General features: G+C 43.4%; 10 protein-coding genes across 10 annotated transcripts; 6 read left to right on the forward strand and 4 right to left on the reverse strand.

The window, feature by feature from the left end:
• FOA43_002962 (uncharacterized protein) lies at positions 1-810 on the forward strand (the record flags this gene model as incomplete). The annotated part of the gene is made up of 1 exon (XM_038923242.1): positions 1-810. The coding sequence occupies one exon, from the start codon at positions 1-3 to the stop codon at positions 808-810; it is 810 nt and encodes a 269-aa protein (XP_038779170.1).
• Positions 811-966: 156 nt separating this feature from the next.
• On the reverse strand, positions 967-1,560 carry FOA43_002963 (uncharacterized protein; the record flags this gene model as incomplete). Its single annotated transcript, XM_038923243.1, has 1 exon — positions 967-1,560. The coding sequence occupies one exon, from the start codon at positions 1,558-1,560 to the stop codon at positions 967-969; it is 594 nt and encodes a 197-aa protein (XP_038779171.1).
• Positions 1,561-1,901: 341 nt separating this feature from the next.
• On the forward strand, positions 1,902-2,735 carry FOA43_002964 (uncharacterized protein; the record flags this gene model as incomplete). Its single annotated transcript, XM_038923244.1, has 2 exons — positions 1,902-1,943; positions 1,998-2,735. The coding sequence occupies 2 exons, from the start codon at positions 1,902-1,904 to the stop codon at positions 2,733-2,735; spliced, it is 780 nt and encodes a 259-aa protein (XP_038779172.1).
• A 471-nt stretch (positions 2,736-3,206) lies between these two features.
• Positions 3,207-3,764, reverse strand: FOA43_002965 (uncharacterized protein; the record flags this gene model as incomplete). Its single annotated transcript, XM_038923245.1, has 1 exon — positions 3,207-3,764. The coding sequence occupies one exon, from the start codon at positions 3,762-3,764 to the stop codon at positions 3,207-3,209; it is 558 nt and encodes a 185-aa protein (XP_038779173.1).
• A 273-nt stretch (positions 3,765-4,037) lies between these two features.
• FOA43_002966 (uncharacterized protein) lies at positions 4,038-7,508 on the forward strand (the record flags this gene model as incomplete). Its single annotated transcript, XM_038923246.1, has 1 exon — positions 4,038-7,508. One exon carries the CDS (start codon positions 4,038-4,040, stop codon positions 7,506-7,508), a length of 3,471 nt encoding a protein of 1,156 aa, XP_038779174.1.
• Positions 7,509-7,689: 181 nt separating this feature from the next.
• On the forward strand, positions 7,690-9,471 carry FOA43_002967 (uncharacterized protein; the record flags this gene model as incomplete). Its single annotated transcript, XM_038923247.1, has 1 exon — positions 7,690-9,471. The coding sequence occupies one exon, from the start codon at positions 7,690-7,692 to the stop codon at positions 9,469-9,471; it is 1,782 nt and encodes a 593-aa protein (XP_038779175.1).
• A 175-nt stretch (positions 9,472-9,646) lies between these two features.
• Positions 9,647-11,023, forward strand: FOA43_002968 (uncharacterized protein; the record flags this gene model as incomplete). Its single annotated transcript, XM_038923248.1, has 1 exon — positions 9,647-11,023. The coding sequence occupies one exon, from the start codon at positions 9,647-9,649 to the stop codon at positions 11,021-11,023; it is 1,377 nt and encodes a 458-aa protein (XP_038779176.1).
• A 780-nt stretch (positions 11,024-11,803) lies between these two features.
• FOA43_002969 (uncharacterized protein) lies at positions 11,804-14,160 on the forward strand (the record flags this gene model as incomplete). The annotated part of the gene is made up of 2 exons (XM_038923249.1): positions 11,804-11,811; positions 11,859-14,160. The coding sequence occupies 2 exons, from the start codon at positions 11,804-11,806 to the stop codon at positions 14,158-14,160; spliced, it is 2,310 nt and encodes a 769-aa protein (XP_038779177.1).
• A 642-nt stretch (positions 14,161-14,802) lies between these two features.
• On the reverse strand, positions 14,803-17,318 carry FOA43_002970 (uncharacterized protein; the record flags this gene model as incomplete). The annotated part of the gene is made up of 4 exons (XM_038923250.1): positions 14,803-15,027; positions 15,102-15,274; positions 15,334-15,395; positions 16,099-17,318. 4 exons carry the CDS (start codon positions 17,316-17,318, stop codon positions 14,803-14,805), a joined length of 1,680 nt encoding a protein of 559 aa, XP_038779178.1.
• A 1,099-nt stretch (positions 17,319-18,417) lies between these two features.
• Positions 18,418-19,580, reverse strand: FOA43_002971 (uncharacterized protein; the record flags this gene model as incomplete). The annotated part of the gene is made up of 2 exons (XM_038923251.1): positions 18,418-19,441; positions 19,576-19,580. The coding sequence occupies 2 exons, from the start codon at positions 19,578-19,580 to the stop codon at positions 18,418-18,420; spliced, it is 1,029 nt and encodes a 342-aa protein (XP_038779179.1).
• Positions 19,581-19,666: the final 86 nt, after the last annotated feature.

The raw sequence follows: 19,666 nt of genomic DNA on the forward strand, positions 1-19,666 counted from the left end.
ATGAAGTTTTTTTCTTTAAGTTTAATCGCTCTGTTGATGGCAACCAAGACCTTTGGTAAGAATATCCATGTCAGTAAGAAAGGATTTATTGATGAAATTAAACAACACAGGGGAATTTACTCGAATGGTGAAACTAATTTTGAAACCTGGAGATCTCCAGAAGGTAATGGCTACCTTATTCCTAACAAAAAGGCTACCGATCCTGTTGGTTATGACTATCAATTAGGATATGCTTTGCAACTTAAAGACGAAGGATTAACCGAATCGTTGATCCCAGTCTATGAGACTAACGTTACGGCGCTAGGATTTCCCAAGTTTTGGAACAAGTTTGAAGAACCTTGTGAAGCTGAACCAAGAACAATCACGATCATTCTTGACAGCATTGAAGAAGAAACCAAAGCTTCTGTTAAGAACTCTAAAGAGTTTATATTCTTTGGACTTGAGGATCAAGATGAGATAGTTACTGAAACAGTTGTTAAGTTGGTTACTGTTCATTCTACAACTACTGTAACTAGAAAGGGTACAGGAGAGGCTGCAAAGCCAACTGCGAAGCCAGCTGTAAAGGCAGGGACCGAATCAAAACCATCTATAACTACTGCTCCACAGACAATCACCTTAGGTTTTGGAATTGATAATGAAACTAATTCAGGCTACACTAACACATCTGAGTGGAATACCTTGGAAACCAGTATTAGCAACTATTCAACGATTTCCAACAATACGATGATGAACGAAGGATTTCTGGAACGAGCTGTTTCCAATTCAATTTTGGGAGCAGCTATTCTGTTAGGAATTGGATTGATGATGTAACAAATAAAGCGATGAACAACCAAGAAGAGTACTGCTCACCTCTGTAGGGTAGTAGATAGTGATTAAATAATAACTGCTCTCAAGAAGAGCAAATAGTAGTAACAGCTCACCTCTCTAGTGGCTGCTCTCAAGTAGATTAAAGCCTAAACTATACAGTTACTCCAATGCACTCAACCTCTCTCTCATATTCTCCAAGATCTCATCCTCTACTGGCTCCTCTGGCTCCTCTGCTTCCTCCCGTTCCACCTTCTGTGCCTCTGGAAGACTATTAATAGGCGACTTACTTTCTTGTTCACTGAGAACTTGATCCAAAATTTGATCAATCTCCTTCTCTTCATCTTCATCTTCTTCTTCATAGGAATTCTCATCAATCATATCATCAACCATCTCATCGATTACTCCACTTTTGGTCAATTCTCTTGAAAGCTGTTGAACTGTTCTACTCATTTGTGGAAGTTTCACCAAAGTATTCATATCCTTCATTATGGCAGTAGACTTTTGCATCGAACCTTTAATCTTAATAAGCTGCTGTTGCTCGCCTAGTTTCATTCCTATGGAGTCCAAAGTGGCTCGTGAAATGGACATTCTTTTCACCGTTTTCCCAACATTTCGATACTCTCGAGCATACATTTTGGCACTCTTCATGTCTCCCTTCTTAACAGCACCTTTAATTAAGCTCTTTGTTTTATTCTCAAGCTTCGATAGATCCTGTATCTGTCTATCCATCTGTCGTTTATTTCGTCGAATCATCGATTGACATTTTCGATACTGTTCTCTGGGATCCGGTCCCCATATGACTTTTTTTGACAAGATCCATGGAGGAGGTGAAGAGGAGGAGGGGGAGGAGATGAAGAGGAGGAGGTGAAGATGATGAGGAATGGTTAGGTGCGACGACGCGGCGACGCGACGACGCAGAACTCCCGGACACCCCGTCGGCTGGCCAGACCCCCCTGGTTCGAACCCCCCGGACACCCCGTCGGCTCCCTCGCCTCACCCCCCCCTGCCTCGCCCCACCCCCTCGACGCGTTAATATGAAATTTTCACGCGTCTTCCTTCTTCTCTTCATCTTACCCTTTTCTTAACCATCAACCATGTTAGAAGGAAAATTCGAGCAAGCCTCGACCATGAAAAAGGTAAGTAACCCCCCCTCAAAAGCATATTGAATTATCTACTAACCGTGCATTAAGGTCATCGAAGCCATTAAAGATAGCGTCAAATTATGTAATTTCAATTGCTCTCAATCGGATGGTATTACAGTTCAAGCCATTGACGATTCCAGAGTCCTACTTATTGCACTGAAATTGGATCCTAGCTGCTTCCAGGAGTTCAGATGCGACAAAGATTCGGTTCTTGGACTCGATTTAGAGTCTCTAGGTGTGATTCTAAAGCAGGGTAGCTCTAATGATATCATGACTTTGATTGCCGAGGACAATCCAGACGTTCTTTTGCTTGTTTTTGAAGACCATGAAAAGGACCGGATTTCGGAGTTTTCCTTAAAGTTGATCGACATTGACTCGGATGTTCTTACTATCGATGATATGGATCACGATTGTTCCATTTCTATGCCTTCTGCAGACTTTGCAAAGGTTGTTAGAGACATGAGGACTTTGAGTGAGTCCTTGCAGATTTTGGTTACTAAGGATTCTATCAAATTTAAAGCTGATGGTAGTATTGGTACTGGTTCGGTGATTTTGAAAGCTCATACTGACTTGGATGATACCAAGAAGTCGGTTAGAATCGATATGAATAAGCCTGTCAATTTATCGTTTGGAGCAAAGTATCTGAACGATATTGTTAAGGCTTCTTCGTTGGCTGACACTGTTAATATCAAACTTACCGACAAGGCTCCGGCTTTGATTGAGTATAAGCTTCAGGGAGGATATTTGAGGTATTATTTGGCACCTAAGTTTGAGGATGAGGAGTAGATACTTAGTATTAATTATTTAATTGAATCTCTACCAAATTGCGTATTACTTGCTTACAATGACTGTAAACTAAAAAGGCTTGAGTGATACTTGCTCGCTTAGCGGAGTGTAGATAGTCTTAAGTATACTTGCCTGCTTACAATGACTGTAGATAGTCTTAGGTATACTTGCTCGCTTCCTCAGTCAACTCGCTCAGCTTCCTCGGCTTACTCGCTACACTCAGTCAGCTCTTAGTCAACTCAGCTTAGTCAGTCAACTTACTCAGTCAGCTCTTAGTCAACTCAGCTTACTCAGTCAACTTACTCAGTCAGCTTACTCACTCGTGGCTATGAACTAGATAGTCTTAAATACATACTTGACTGACTCTTCGCGAGTAAGCTGAGTGAGTCAGCCTTCTCAATCAGCTTGGTCAGTCAGCTTCCTCGGCCTCCTCGACTTCCCCAGCTTACTCGCTACGCTCATAAGGCTGAGTTAATACCTCGCCTCTATACACTTCTCCTCGGGTAACTTCTCTAAAAACGTACTCCTCAGACATGCCTTGTCCGTTATCGGCAATATCAGCCTATAAGCATCATGCTTATTGAGATAATACCTATATAACCTCTTCACTCGAACAAACCCAAAGTTCTCATACAACCTTAAAGCCTTCTTATTCACTACTTCAGTCTCCAATATGATCTCATCGCACTTCTTATCCACCATAATGTCCAAACTCTTGTCAATCAATTTCTTCGCTATACCTTGACCTCGGTATTGTTCAGTCACCGTTAACATTCCTATATATCCTCTTAGACGGGTATTCCGATGAGTTTCAACTTTAGATATGATACATCCAATAATATTTCCCTCACTCTTGGCCAGAAGACATAGTTCCGGCCAGTTGTTGAGGAAGAACCGGTACACATACACTGAGTATGGCTCACTCAGGTGCTCATTAACCAATTTTCGAATGGCTTCGATTTCACCGTCTATCTGTCCTCGTGATTTTTCTGATGTATCTAATGAAAGGGCAGAGTATGTGATGGTCATGGGAGGCTGGCAGAAGGAGAACAGGCGGAAGGAGAGCAGGCAGAAGGAAGAACAGGAAAGCCTCGAGATGGCCATCTCATTCATACATCCGTACACCAGAAAGATAAGCAAAGGCAAAGTAGATAAGTGATAGGTCTGACACCAGCACGATTGTTCTTCCTGGCTTCTGACTTCATTAACTGATCTCATTGGTCTCATTGGTCCCATTGGTCTCATTGGTCTCATTTGTCTCATTCCCTCGATATCCTGACCTCCATGAATCCAATCTCTATGATGTCATCGCTTAGAGCAGATATGGGTGGATTCCATGAAGATGCAGACATTCTCGATACAGTATCCATCTACAATGCTCTTACTGGTGGACGGTTGTACACTAATGGCTTTAACTTTACCAATTTGGACTCGCTCAAACTGTTTATAGCCAAATCCTTCAGTATGTCTGTGGATAATCTATTTCTTCTTACTCCTTTTGGCATCAAGTTCAAGTTCTCCATGCTTGTGCATGACGAAATCAACGAGATCTTTGTGTTTGATCGAAAGTTCTTCAATCCGAATCTAGTCAATTCCGATCTTTCGGAGACCATGACGTCAGATTTGTTGCATGATCTTGGTCATGATGAGTTGATTAACATGATACGTCCTCTTTCGGCTCCTATCGACTTGCCTAAGATGGATGACGTTATCGATGGCTTGTTGCAGGTAGTTAAATCTACAGATATCGATTTTGGAAGTCTTCGTTTGCTTCTAAATAGTCTAAAGAGGACCTATGCATGGGCTTCTGCTTTGTTATCCGATTTTAAGAGTACTCTATTTGATGAAAAGATGATTGATGGTAATGAACAGGTAGAAAATATGCTCACCTCTCTCAACGTACTGATTCAGTATGTCAACTTGATGTTTAAAGGTGTAGAAAAGCGGTTTAACGGTCTTATTGATGAGTTTATCGTTGTAAGAGCACACAGCCTGCACGAGAACTGGAAGCTACAGTATGATAAATTGGGTCAAATCAAGTTCTATTTGCAACAGAACCCGAATCAACTAATGTTAATCGACTTGGTAGACGGAAAAACCGCTTCTGACAGTGCATTTCAGGCAGAATTGCTCATTAAGCAGATCAATTCTGGCTTGGCAACACTTCGGACCAAACTAGAGTCGGAAATTATCATTCCTAAGCAGGAATTGGTTAAGGAATACGACTATTATAGGCTTCAGTACGTGAAAAAGACTGCCGATAAAGATGCAGAATCTAAACTGGCCAGCCTTTATAAAGCAGATTTCAAAGCACTACAACAATCGGTTACTCAATTGATGTCTTCATCAAAGGAGCTACCTTCATTTGAGGATCTTATCACTACAGAAAACGGTAGCTCTACTAATTTATCGAGGGCTTCTCTACTAAAGATCGAACTCTTGGTTCAATTGTATCATCAGCAAGTACAGGATTTTGTTCCTCAGATAGAAGAGCTTTCCAAAAAGATGTACGAGTCTCAAATCAAACGATTTGAACTTCGAAGAAAGCTTCAAGAAAAATTGGTTAAATCTACTTTAGTGACGTTGGTTGATTTACAACTGAAGACTATGGAAGCCAATAAGATTCTCAATGAATCCATCGGTAAAAGAATGGACCAACTTAAAGAACATGAGCTTGGCTTATCGTTTATCTTTGATCTTCCATTAGTATTTGGCATTTGGTTAATAGCCAATTTGGGTAATGTCAAGCATGGACTTTGCTTGAATAAGCTGGTTCATAAATCTGGTGAAGTATTTGAAATGATGCGGTACATGGAGCAAGAGGATCGTAAAAAATGGCTTGAAGAGTTTGTAGAAGGTGTTGGAATTGCAAAGGGGAAGAGTAAATGGATGGATGACACTGTAAAGAAGAAGTTTGTAGACGAAAACACAGTTGATGTCAAGGTAGAACGAATTGGATCCAAATCCATTTCAATTGTGCCGGAAACTGGTAACTATCTTCATTCATTCAACAAATTATTACAGCATATCAATGGACATCCATCACGTGTTGGTCCAGCAGAAGCTCAGGTGATTAATCAAGATGAACAAGGCCCCCGTGATATCTTTATCGAGATTTGTACCCAAGTTCAAGTTGATGATGTTTTTAGATATATCATCTCATTACAGAATGAAGGAGTTGATAGTGAAGTGATTGATCAACTAATAAAGTATCTGAATGACTTGGGAATTGTTGAGCAAAAAGAAGGAGACGTGAGAGGAGACAGATTTGGAAGCTTTAATGGAGAGGATCCATGTTATATGAAGTTTTTGAAGAGGTATCTAAAGAGTTTTGAGATTGGAAGGGTTAAAATTGAAATAAAGGGTGAAGAAGAAGGTGTAGGTGAAGAGAAGATAGGAAAGATAGGGCTAACAGAACCAACAGAGCAGACTAGCAAATCTCTAATCAAAGGATATGAGAACAGAATTCGAAAACTCGAGAATCTGCTTCATCAAGAAACATTTAAGCAGTTCAATGCTCAATGGTCTCATAAGCCAAAACAAATGGAATTCAATAGAGAAAAAGAGATTGTTGAAAATGAGCATAAATTGATTAATCTGCCACCAAGTCACCCGGATGAGAAACTGGACAAACTAGAGAGAGAAAACAAGAATTTAAAAGTAAAATTGGAAGAATTGGAAAGACAAGGATTAGAAGAGCTGAGAAAAGAGAAAGCAGATATAGATCTTGAACTTGAGATGGCGAAGAAGGAGAATTCAGAGAAAGAGAAGAATATTGTAGAGATGGCTAAAGATTTAAAAGGATTAAAAGAAGATAAACTTCAATTGAACAAGAAATATGGAGATCTGAAGAGTATGAATGATGATTTGCTAGAGAACTTAACACAGAAGGAATCGGAGTTCAATAAGGAATCTCAGATGAATCAACAAGAACTTAATGAGTTGAAATTAAAGTTGGAAGAGTTAGAAGAAACCAACATCGAACTGGGAGACAAGTTGGAAGAGAAGGAAAGAAGATTAGAAGGAGTTGACAGAATATTAGGTGAATTAAGTGGAAGGTTGTGTGAAGATTTAGGTACTTTCTGCTTAATTTTGGAAAGTATGGGATTGTTGGTTGTGAAAGAAGAAGGAAAAATGACAATCAAAAGAGTTAAAGGATTAAGAGGGCGGAAGAAAGAGATTGCCACGAGAGGTGGAGATGAGACTATGCAGATTGTGGCTGAGGATGTAGTTGAAGAGGCGAAGAAGCGACTTGAAGAGGTGGATGAGGACATGAACATCAAGTACATGGAGTTCCGCTCCTTAGCATATTTGGACAGCAAAATGGTTGTAGAAAAGGTTTTCCGACGGTTCAATGACGTGGAAACTCTGGCTAGGCGTTTACAGAAGGAGAAAAGTCAACAGAAGGGTGACATGAAAGCTTTAAGTGAAGAGATGTCCCAAAGATTGGCTATTCGAGACTTTAAAGTAGGAGACTTGGTACTGTTTCTCAAGACGTTGAGTAATACAGCTGGAAATCCGGAACAACCATGGGCAGTGTTCAATATTGGATCACCTAATCATTACTTGAAAAATGAGAAGGATGATTCCAACTACATCGATCTCAATGAACGAGAATGGTTTGTAGGAAGAATCGAGAAGATTACGAGCAAGACGGTGACGGAGAGGAGTTACAATGACGTCAGGGAGAATCCATTCAAGCTTTCGGTTGGATTTACGTGGCATTACGTCTCAGCTAAGGCATCAACTACGGATAGAGAAGGCTTGACATAGGGTGCGGGGTGGGGTGAAGGTGGTTACCGGCTATTCCCGGATAAACGCGGCACATGCGGATAATCGCGGACGCATCCATATTTGCATTTTATATTTAACACGAAATGGTATAAAAGGAGGTAAAGGAAACTGGGAAAGTAGCAAGATGAATAAACTTTTGTGACTTACTATACTACTCACAATGGCACCAATCAGATTGGACGCTCTTTCCATGAGCACAGATAATACCAGTTCTAATGTTAACTCCGCGAGATGCCCGGAAATAACAATTTCCGAATATATATTCGAGCGACTTTACCAGATGGGAGTGAAGTCGGTATTTGGAGTCCCCGGGGACTTCAATCTTTCGTTATTAGAACACATATATGACGTCAAAAGCATCAAATGGATAGGAACTTGTAATGAGCTTAACGCAGCTTACGCAGCAGATGCTTATGCAAAAACATCGAGACAGATGGGAGCCGTCTTGACTACTTTCGGAGTTGGAGAGTTGAGTGCTTTGAACGGAATTGCCGGGGCCTACTCGGAATTTGTTCCTGTAGTTCATATAGTTGGTACTTCACCTCTTCCAGAAAAGAGGAGTAATCTTGTAAAAAACTTCCATCATTTGATTACTAACCGGAAGATGTACCAGAAACCGGATCATTACGTCTATGAAAAATTGGCTCAGACTTTCAGTGTGGCCAGTGCTTCTATCGAAGATGGGGATATTGCCAAGACTTGCGACAGCGTTGACAATGTTCTTGAATCAGTTTGGAGGGAGTCTAGACCGGGATATATCTTTTTGCCATGCGATTTAACCGAGATGAAAGTTCCTTTCAGTCGTTTGAACGATAAGCCTTTGAAGAAAAGCTACGACAGTGGAAATGAACAACTTGTTGACTCTGTTGTTTCAGAAATTCTAGAAAGGATATATTCTAAGCAGAATGTGTCCATTTTGGCAGATGCTTTCATCTCCAAGTTCCGGATGGAGAAGCCATTTGAAAAACTGGTCAAGTTGTTAAACGATAAGGTAAATTTGTTTGATACTTACATGGCCAAGGGTATATTTAGTGAAGATACTGACAGATTTGTTGGTACATATGCCGGAAAGGTGGGAAGTAAGCAGGTTTCCGAGGCCATAGAGGCATCAGACTTGGTTCTTTATGTCGGTAGCTTCGCCAATGAGATGAACTGCGGCTTCTTCTCCTATAAACTTGATGAGAGCAAGATTATTGACTTGAACCCTCAGTATATTCGCATTGGAAAGAAGATGTACACTGGAGTTACGTTTATGGACGTTCTACCTAAGTTGATTGAGAAACTGGATGCTTCTCGGATCAACAGTTCGGTCAGATACAAGTCAATAGAGAAGCAAAGTCTTCAGAAAGTACAATCGAATATAGAGGCACCTCTTACTGAAGCAGATCTAGGAAGAAGTTTGGAAAATTTACTTCAACCAGACGATATTTTGATTGTAGAAACATGCTCCTTCATGACCGGAGCTTTCCAGCTTAACATGAACGATGCTCGTATGGTTAGCCAATGTTACTGGGGTTCAATTGGTTATGCGTTACCTGCCACTCTAGGAGCTTGTTTAGCGTTGAGAGATTTTCAAATGCCCGGGAAAGTGATTACAGTGGAAGGAGATGGATCAGCACAGATGTCGCTTCAAGAATTGACGTCTATGATAAGATACGAAGTTGATGCTATCATGATAATGCTAAATAATTCTGGCTACACTATTGAAAGAGCCATAAAAGGCCCATATTCAGGATACAACGACATATGCGGTAATTGGCAATGGACAAAGATGCTGAAGGTGTTCGGAGATATCAACGAAGAGAAGTCGAGATCTCTACAAATTACCAGTAGTAAGCAGTTGAGCAACTTAGTTAATGCGGGATTACATGATGAGGGGAGGTTTCAATTGATTGAATTGATACTACCAAAGTTTGACATTCCATGGCATTACGGGAAATAGTTTAGGGTAATTAGTAATAGGAGTTAAGCGTAGTTTATCCGTAGATGCGGAAATGTCGGTGTTTTTTCTTTAAGGGGAGTATCGGAGATAAGACTGAGGGGACCTTCAAATCTGTTAGCATTCTGGACAAGAGTACAGTAGATGCCGTTAGCTTTTGTTGAAGGACAGAGCAGCGATGTTAGTGACTGAGAAAGGCAAAAGGATCGATGAGCTGGAGGAGCATGATGAGCTGGAGGAGCACGACGGGCTGGAGGAGCACGATGACCCGGAGGAACTGGAAGAAGCCGAGGAACATTATGGACCCGGTGAACTTGAGGAAGCCGAGGAACCCGATTATCCTGAAGGGGGATGGACTGCATGGATGGTTGTAGCAGCAGCATCAGTATGCATGGCGATGTCGTTTGGTATGACGAACAGTTTCAGCGTCTACTTAACATACTATGAGCATCGATATTTGGAGGTAAGTAGCAGTAGCCTCTCTATGATCGGGTCTATTCAGGCCGGTTTCACGTTTATATTTGGTATTCCGTCGACGATGTGTATGTATTACGTAGGACCACAGCTAATGGTGGCCATTGGAGGGTTACTATGTGCACTAAGCTTCTTCTTCTTGTCACTAACCAATGATCCATGGCAGTTGTATGTGATCCAAGGAGTGATGTTTGGAATTGGCTCGGGCACAATGTACATCCATTCGTCGGGAGTTCTTTTTCAGTACTTTTATAAAAGGAAGGCATTAGTCCAGGGTATTATTACTGCTGGGGCATCTATAGCTGGAGTTTACTGGCCGATAGCTGCTAGAGAATTAATCAAGCGTATAGGATTCCCTTGGGCCAACCGAATCATAGGCTTCATATATTTACCGATGACGGTGTTTGCGACGATCTTCTTGAAGCCACGGCATCCTCCTCCAAAAAGACGGCCAGGCCAGAACATATTGCGGTTGAACTTCAGGGTCCTTAAAGATCGAAGGATGTTGGTGCTTTGTTTTATCTGGTTCTCTTTTGTCTTGTCACTTTTTCCCGGGTTGTTCTATTTGGATTTGTTCTGCAATAGAGCCAATGTGGCCAACCCGATTCAGGAGTACAATATCCCCATAGTTAATGCTATTACTGGCTTTTCCAGAGTGATTACAGGCTATATTGGCGACTCCGTGGGCATAATGAACATGGACATCGGCTTTATTTTGCTTTCAGGAATCCTACCGTTGGCCCTATGGATACCAGCCAGATCCACGGGTGCAGTTCTTGCATATATCATCACTTGGGCAATCGCTACCGGTGGTCCGGTGTCACTTTCTCCAGCTATGGTGGGACAAGTATTTGAGGCAGATGATGTTCAATCATGTCTTTCCTTCTTCTTTGCAAGTGGTGGTGTTGCAGCTCTAATAGGTTCTGCTATCTGTGGTACGTTTATACCGAAGGGTAATGCCACGGGAGTGGAAGGGTTTGATAAGTTGGCTATATTTGTGGGAGTGATGGCATTTGCTTCTGCGGGGGGAGTGATGGTGCTTAGGTGGATGACATCGAGGAAACTTTGGGTGATCTTATGAGCCTTGCACATCGTGAGCGTAGCGAACGAGGTGCGTGTAGAAGAGTATTAGGAGAGAAGAGTATTAGGAGAGAAGAGTATTAGGAGAGAAGAGTATTAGGAGAGAAGAGTATTAGGAGAGAAGAGTATTAGGAGAGAAGAGTATTAGAAGAGAAGAGTATTAGGAGAGAAGAGTATTAGGAGAGAAGAGTATTAGGAGAGAAGAGTATTAAGAGAGAAGAGTATTAGGAGAGAAGGGGGACGAAAAGGGATTAGAATAGTGATCAAAGACCGATCAAAGAACGATCTAGAAAATATAGAAGATTATTAAAACACCATAAATCACATCTAATAGAGATTCACGATTTAATACAAACTGATTTTAATGGATCAAATTCAATCATCTCTTTCATGAGGCTCACTAATAAAGTAATTTTCAACTTAACAAAAGACTATTTTCTCTGAGATCATTGATCTTCTTTGTCTAATCATCTTCATCATCGCACATAACTTTTTCATAAGTCTGACCTTAATCAACTTCTCAACTTAATCAACTTCTCAACTTAATTAACTTCTCAACTTAATCAACTTGTCCACTCACTTTATTCGCTACGCTCATAGAGTACGCTCATAGAGTACGCTCATAAAGTACGCTCATAAAGTACGCGTAAAGTCATAAAGATGGACCCTTGGGAAATCAACCAATTACAACAAGCATATGGAATCAAACGACCTCGTATTCAGAAAGATCTGGAAGATCCATTTGCGGAAGTTGAAGATGCAGAAGTTGAATCTCAAGAACATGATGAGGTTGAGATTCAATTGAACGGAAAACTACCTCCTTTTCTTGCTGGTAGCAGCAAATTAAAGACTAAGAGTAAGAACCGAGTGCCGATTCGAGCCTCGAAACTTAAGGACCAATCAATGGAAAGAATCGCTCTAAAAGGGTCTCGATTCATGGCCGAAGCACGTGAAAAGAAGATGAAACAGAGACGGGAGCTGAGCCAAGACACGAGATCGGACACTAGACGAGAGACACTACAGACACCACAGACACCACAGAAACCACAGAGACCACCGACTAACATCTCCTATGGTATACACTCTCATAAAAGTATTCGAGAACAACGAGAATCATTACCTATATACTCTGTACGAGATGAGTTGATGCAGCTAGTAGACCAAAACGATATGCTGGTGGTTGTAGGGGAGACTGGTAGTGGCAAATCCACACAGATCACCCAATATCTTGCAGAGAACGGTTATGGTAACAAGGGAATCATTGGATGTACTCAACCAAGACGTGTTGCAGCCATCAGTGTTGCCAAAAGAGTCAGTGAAGAGGTGGGATGCCGAATGGGAGACGAAGTGGGATACCAGATCCGATTTGAAGATTGTACCACCAAAACCACAACCATCAAGTATATGACAGACGGTATGCTTGAGCGTGAGGCTTTAATAGATCCGGACATGACCAAATATTCTGTTATCATGCTTGACGAGGCCCACGAAAGAACCGTAGCTACTGATGTTCTCTTTGCGTTACTCCGTAAGGCTGTGAAACGACGCAATGGAGCCTTGAAGTTGATAGTCACTTCAGCTACACTTGACAGCAAAAAGTTCTCTAAATACTTTGATGGCTGTCCGGTGTTCCACATCAGAGGAAGGACCTTCCCCGTTAAAATATACTACACCAAACAGCCGGAAATCGACTATATAGCGGCTACTATCGACACCGTGGTGGACATTCACGTAAACAACCCACCGGGTGATATCTTAGTGTTTCTAACAGGACGAGAAGAAATCGAGACTTGTTGCGAGACCATTACTTCGAAGATGACTACTCTATACAAGTCAGATCCATCTTTATCGGAACTTTTAATCCTTCCAATCTATAGTGCAATGCCTTCCGAGATGCAGAGCCGGATATTCGAGCCCACTCCTTCTGGAAAGCGTAAGGTGGTAGTGGCTACAAACATAGCAGAGACTTCCATTACCATAGATGGCATATACTATGTGGTTGATCCTGGATTTGTCAAGGTCAACGCCTATGACGCAAAGTTGGGAATGGACTCTCTTATAGTTCAACCAATATCACGTGCACAGGCTGACCAGCGTTCCGGACGTGCTGGAAGAACAGGTCCAGGTATCTGTTACAGGCTATATACGAAGCATGCCTTTCAACACGAAATGGCTGCCAATACAGTTCCGGAAATCCAGCGTCAGAACCTCAGCAATACCGTATTAATGTTGAAAGCGATGAAGATCGAAGATGTGTTGAACTTTGGGTTTATGGACAGACCAGAAGATGAGTCTATCATGTCTGCGTTGCAAGAGTTGTACATTCTCGATGCCTTGGATGAACGAGGACATATTACAAGGACAGGTAAATACATGTCATACTTTCCTATGGAACCATTGCTCTCCAAGACGTTGATTCAGTCAGTAGGAATGAGATGCAGCTATGAGGTTATAGTAATAATCTCGATGCTTTCCGTTCCAGAGGTATTTTACAGGCCTCGGGAACAACGAGAAAAGGCAGATCGAGCCAAGCAGCAGTTTGATGATTATACAGGAGACCATTTGACGTTACTTAATGTGTATGAGAAATGGAAGGCTTCTGGATATAGTAAGACATGGTGCAAAGATCATTATATTCATGAAAAGTCGTTGAAAAAGACTCAGGACGTGAAGAAGCAGCTCATTACAATACTTGAAAAGCTTGATATGAAGGAAGAAAGAATAAGTGGACGTATAATTTCCTGTCAAGGTGACAGAAATCAAGTTCGAAAGGCTTTTGTTTCAGGATTCTTTAAAAACTGTGCCAAACGAGTCACCAATGGGAGCCACCTGGAAGATGAAGGAACGTTTAGAACGTTGGTGGAGAATACACCGGTTCATATACATCCATCTTCAGCGTTATTTAGAAAGGGAGCTGTGGATTATGTGATTTATCATACACTTATTCTTACCAATAAGGAGTATATGCATTGTGTTACTAAGATAGAGGGTAAATGGTTGATTGAATATGCTTCAAAGTTTTATAAAGAGGCAGAGAAAGGAGAGATGAGTTTGGCTAAGAAGAGAGAAAAAATAGAGCCGTTATGGGATAGGTTTGATAGGGATGAGAAGTGGAGGTTAAGTAGGGGAAGGAGGTAACGAATATAAGTCAAGTACGTTAGTAATAGTAATCACCTAGGGGTAGTATATATTATAGATACGCGCATGACTCTAGTCAGTATACTAGCATAGGATTGAAGCAGAATAGCTGTAAGTTGATGGGTGCGGCATATTCTCCCTATTCGGTAATCCAAATCTTCATTCCCCTTTTGCTTCATTTATTTCCCCTTTCGCTCATCATGTTGCCTATTCCAATTGACCCTTTGCAAATTCCATCTCAATCTTTTTTCCAAAAATCGTCATCCCTTTTAACCTCACCAATGCCAATTCCGCCTCTTCTATCGTTTTCACCTTCAACCAAGCTTGACCACGTGACTTCCCATAAAACACCTTTGAGACTTGACAGTATGTCGAAAAAAGTACATACAAACTCTGCTTCATTATCTTTCTCGGGATATCATCATTAAGATTCCTCACATAGATAGTGTAATTAGGTACTATGGTCTTGGCTTTTTTGTTTGCATTCTCTATCTCCTTACTTAATTCTCGTTTCATCCTTCCCAACGTCAAGAAAGAACAAAGTAAAGCATCTTTAAAGTAGATGAAAATCTGTTGAGGTTTATTACGTAATTATCATCACGTGATATAAAATAAAACTTGAGTCACGTGACCTTTTGCTCACTACTCACCTATATCCTCATTCCAAACCTCTGGCTTCTCCTTAATAAACCTGTCCATAAGATTCTTACACTCCTTACTATGAACATTAACAACCTCGACTCCATTCTTAGAGAGCCATTCTTCACTACCGAGATAAGTCTCGTTTTCTCCCAAGACAATCCTTGGAATCTTGAACAAAAGAGCAGCTCCACTACACATAGAACAAGGAGAAAGAGTGGTGTACAACTAGATATTGCTTCGTTAGTATGGAGATAACCCCTGAATTTGTGACTCACCATTACTGGTGTAAGGATGCTTACCGTACACTTCTTATAGACGGAAGCAGGAAGTCTTCCTGCGTTTTCAAAGCAGGACGTCTCGCCGTGAAGTGTAGCAGATGATTTCTGGACCCTCATATTGTGTCCTCTTCCAACGACGAGACCCTCTTCGGAAAGAAGACAGGCACCAATTGGTACACCACCTTCCGAGAAGCCTAGCAGCAGTTAGTAAGGGCAGTATAAATACCGATTAATAGGTGTAAAAAAAGCTTACCTTTTTTGGCCTCTTCTAGAGCCACTTTCATTCCCAATTTGTCATCAAATGTCATTTTATAGCTGTCAATTTGTGTCAATATTCAGGAAAAGTTAAGTAACGGATGATGAACAGTACTGAAAAGTTTTGGACATCAGCTTGATAGCGAATCGCGAGATTTCCAAAAGGGGAAGCTGTTCCGATATCACGTGGCTTACATAAATTATTCATGTCACGTGATGCAGATCATGTGATTACTGCTTTAGCTGGCCTTATCTTCATCATTACTCAATTAACTGCTTATCTCTATACTTAATTACTGATAAACCGTCGTACTTTATTATATCCGATCACTGATGCCAGATCACGGGGTTTTATAGGGCCATTGTAAGCCAATCCCAGTTATCCTTTCCGCCTTTCACAGTGCTTGCTGGATTTTGCGGGCCGCCATGCTGATACTGGGAAGTGTGGAGAGGCCCACCGGGGGCTCTGGGAACTCCGCCAGAGGTTCCGCCCGTGGTTCCGCCCGAACTCTCCGAAGGAGTCACTGACGGATTTTCGGGCGGAGCGCCGCCTCTCGTCGGCGGAAGATTTGGATTCTTCCCCGTGCCGAGAAGCGAGTCGATGTCGAAACCTTCAATGGACGGTGAAAGCAGCAAATCAGAGTCTACTGAAGCGCCACCTGCGGAGGACATGACGGAGGAAGGTGCCGGGACGGCCGATTTGACCAACACCTCTTTCCTGGTTGACCGCAGCCGCCGCCGCGCACTACCCTGACGGACGTACTCGCCGCTCTTCTTTCCAATCATCATCGGAGTAGGATGCAAATCGTCCCCGTCAGTCTTCTTGGTCCTCTTTAATCGCCCGCCCCGCTGCCGCTTCTTGATGACATCGGTCTTCAGCGATAACGGTCTCACCACGCCGTGTAATTTCAGAAACAAACCGCAGGCATTGCAGAGCGGCTGGCCCTCAGGGTTCCGCCGCCAGAGCGGAGTAGTTTTCGTATGGCAGTTTGTACAAGAGATTTGTTCTCCCTCCGACTTGCGGGGTATCGCGGTATTGTCGGAGCTGCCCGGGGTCGGCGTTCCACTATGAGATTCCGCCCCGCTTGACTTGAACCGCGACCGCGTAGACGATCGCCGAAGCGAGGACGAGCGGGGGTTTTGCGGCCTGAAGTCATTGGCGGCCCTGGCGGCACTGGTGGCCCTGGAACCGATCAAGTCCCCATCGGAGTACATCTGCTGGAAGCTGCTTTCGAACATGTTCATATCGCCGTCGGGGTCGATGCGGAACTGTCCGGCGGCGGGGTTTGGGCCCGGAAATCGCGGGTTAAATGAAGAATCTCCTACACTGCTGGAAGTCCGCGACGGAGACTCGAGCATGTCATAAGTGAACGCCGACTGAGACTGAGAAACAGTCTGAGGATGGAAAGAGCGGTCGAACTGTAAGGCGGGGGCCGAACCTAGGGGCGGTACAGCGGATGCGATGTTCGTCAAGCTGGTGGAAGTGTTGAGGTACGGCGGCACCGACGACGATACAGCGGAAGCGGCGGTTCCAAAAGGAGACCCGTTGGAGGGGCCGCTGAGCGATCCATTATGGCCGTCGTTTAAGTTATCACCGCCAGCTCCGCCAAGTGCCAGCGGATCAAAGTCCAAGCCAAAGTCTGGCGACTGTTCAGCGCTGTCTACAAGAGAGGGCGGACCTCCAAAAGAGCCTCCGCCGAATGACGGCACCATGCCGCCAGCGTTTCCGCCAGCAATTCCGCCAGCGACCCCGCCTCCGTTCCGCAGTGACTGAGAAAGCTTTGAAGATTGCGGCGTAATGACGGAAGAGATCTCTTTGCGCATGAAACCAGACGCGGAAGAGTTTGGCGATCCACCGCGGTCGGCGGCAGCGGCGGCGATGTTCGTTCTGCCGCTGATGTTTTTAATATGTTCCATGTAATTGAAGTCCGCGGTGGAAGCTGAGCGGCGATCCACCGACACGGGAAGGGACGAAGGAGCCATCGCTGCGGAGGAGTAGAAATATGCTGAGGACGCGGGGGGCGACGATGCCGCCGGTGCAATGGCGGATGCGGAAGGAGGTGTTTTCCCGCCGTTTATTAGACCCAAGTCGGGAAACTGCGGCCAGCCTGACAAGTTGGAATGGCCGACAGACGATGGTTGAAATGACCGCACAGTAGAATGAAGGCGGTCCGACATAGCGGGCTCGACGTTCGCGGTCTCAAAGTCGGCGATGTCGGCAGCGGGGTTCGCGGTGGCTTTCGCGGCGCCATAATAAAAACTCTTGTGCATGTTCAAGTACATCAGCCGCCATGTTAAATTCTCCATCCGCGAGCGGTAAGGTAGCCCCGCCTTGGCTTTGGAATATACCTTCCACAAAGATGTGGCGGAGGTGTCGGAGGTGTCGGAGACGTTGGCGGTGGTGGTGGTGTCAATGGCAGTGCCGGCGATGTTGGCGGTGTTAGAATTGACTGCGGCAATGACAGCGGAGACGCCTAAGACGTCGCCCAGAGGATCAGGAGACGGCAGCGACGGCAGCGACGGCGGTGATTGACTCGCGGGTTGCGACAAAGACCCGAAATTGCGTTGCATAGTTTAACGATGTGCGGAAAGAAAATAAAAGTTTGGTTGGCGGCGAAGACAGAAAGAAAGGTAAATGATGCCCGCAAGGTGACTTAAGAAATCGGAGTCGATTATTTGACAGTACGATGAGCTCCGATTGATGGAAAGATTGGTGCGCCGAGATCGTAAGGATGCTAGGAAAAGTTAGTTCAATCAGTAGAATCAAACATACGCTTCACGAGTCTTCAGGATCAATGGTTCCGCACCGCTAGAGAACGAAAACGGCGGTCCGCCTTATCGATGTGGCAAAGCTTTGATTGGCCGCTGATAACCGAAACTGCCCGAATCGGGGGACATGCAGCTTAAGCTGCAGGACGATTAAAATTCTGCTTTGTGATTGGTGAAAAACGGCTCAAGCAATTTACTGACGATCGACCAGTAGTCGTGTGAAACTTCCGAAAGGGGAACGAATAAGGTTCATAAATTAAGGGTAGATAGATAAAGTGATGCATTTAAAACTAATTAATGCAGGGTGCATTAATTAGTGGATGTCTCTCATCCCGTAGAGTTTGTTTTTAGCTTCCTGCCGTCCTCCTTCAATTTCCTCCTCATCACTATTGCAGTTTTCCTTATCAACAACTGTCAACAAACCAAAGCTGAGACCACTGCTTTTTCTATGGTCACTTTTATGGCCAATTCTAAAGTCACTGATTTCGTCAGAGCGTCTCTTCTTTATCCCTTCTCTCCAATTATCTCCACTACTCTCTTCATATAAATCGTACAGCCTCTGAAATTCACTCCTGAGTCCTTTCAGCTCCTTCGAAACGCTTATAGTGTTCGAATTCTGCTCCAAAATGCCTAACTTGTAGCTCAAACTGTCCATTAGTTGCACCAACTCGCTTAAATCCTCATTCTCGCTCTCTTCCGCAATACTATAATCTTCCCCGACTTCATCCAAGTTATCTACACCGTTTATTACTTCATCTTCTTCAACTTCCCCCTCTAAAATCTTCACTAACTCTGCCATATGCTCCATCATCTTCATACAGAGAAAAAGTCGCGTGGCTCGGGTCACGTGCTTAAAATATTTTTCTGAGACGTTAAACCTCCCTTTTAGAAAATTCAAAAACGACGCCGACGTTTCGACTTCCTCTTCCTCCTCGTCGTCAGCTCGCACCTTGCCCGTGCCCAGAAGAGTTAAAATGCAACATATATACATCTTTCGTATCAGCCGAAGCTGCTTAAATAGTGTAAGGGAATCCGGGGGAAGCTGGTTAAGTTCAGGAACAGAATTCACAGATGGTACTATCGCCTCTTGCGTCGATCGACCCAAACCTCCCACATTCAACGATCGAAGCCTGAGAGGCCTTAATCTTGTGGTAGACTCTCTTCCCACATTTACTGAAATTTCTGGTCGATTCAAAATCCTCAAAAACAGAGTCTGCTCACTGCTAACGTCGATCTTGTACAGTTGGAAATATCTGTATAGAACGTTATAGTCATCCATCAACGGTAATAGTCTGGTCAATCTATCGTTGAAGGCCACAATCAATGTGTTCATTAGACTTCGTAATCGGAATTCTGAATTGCGTAGTCTTTGCCGCTTATATGTCCAGTTGTTCCCGTATAAACGTTGCAATGCTAAACTCTGATTACGTAAGCGATAATTCGATAGCGCTTTCAGTTTGGTGCCAATTACTGCATCTAGACGATCGTTCAGCTGCACAAACTGTACCATACGGTTCTTGGTCACGCGTAGGTAAACGCCGAGTGCGACACGTCGAGCGTTG

This window comes from Brettanomyces nanus, chromosome 3, assembly GCF_011074865.1.
Source record: "Brettanomyces nanus chromosome 3, complete sequence".
In the NCBI taxonomy this organism is placed as follows: Eukaryota; Fungi; Ascomycota; class Pichiomycetes; order Pichiales; family Pichiaceae; genus Brettanomyces; species Brettanomyces nanus.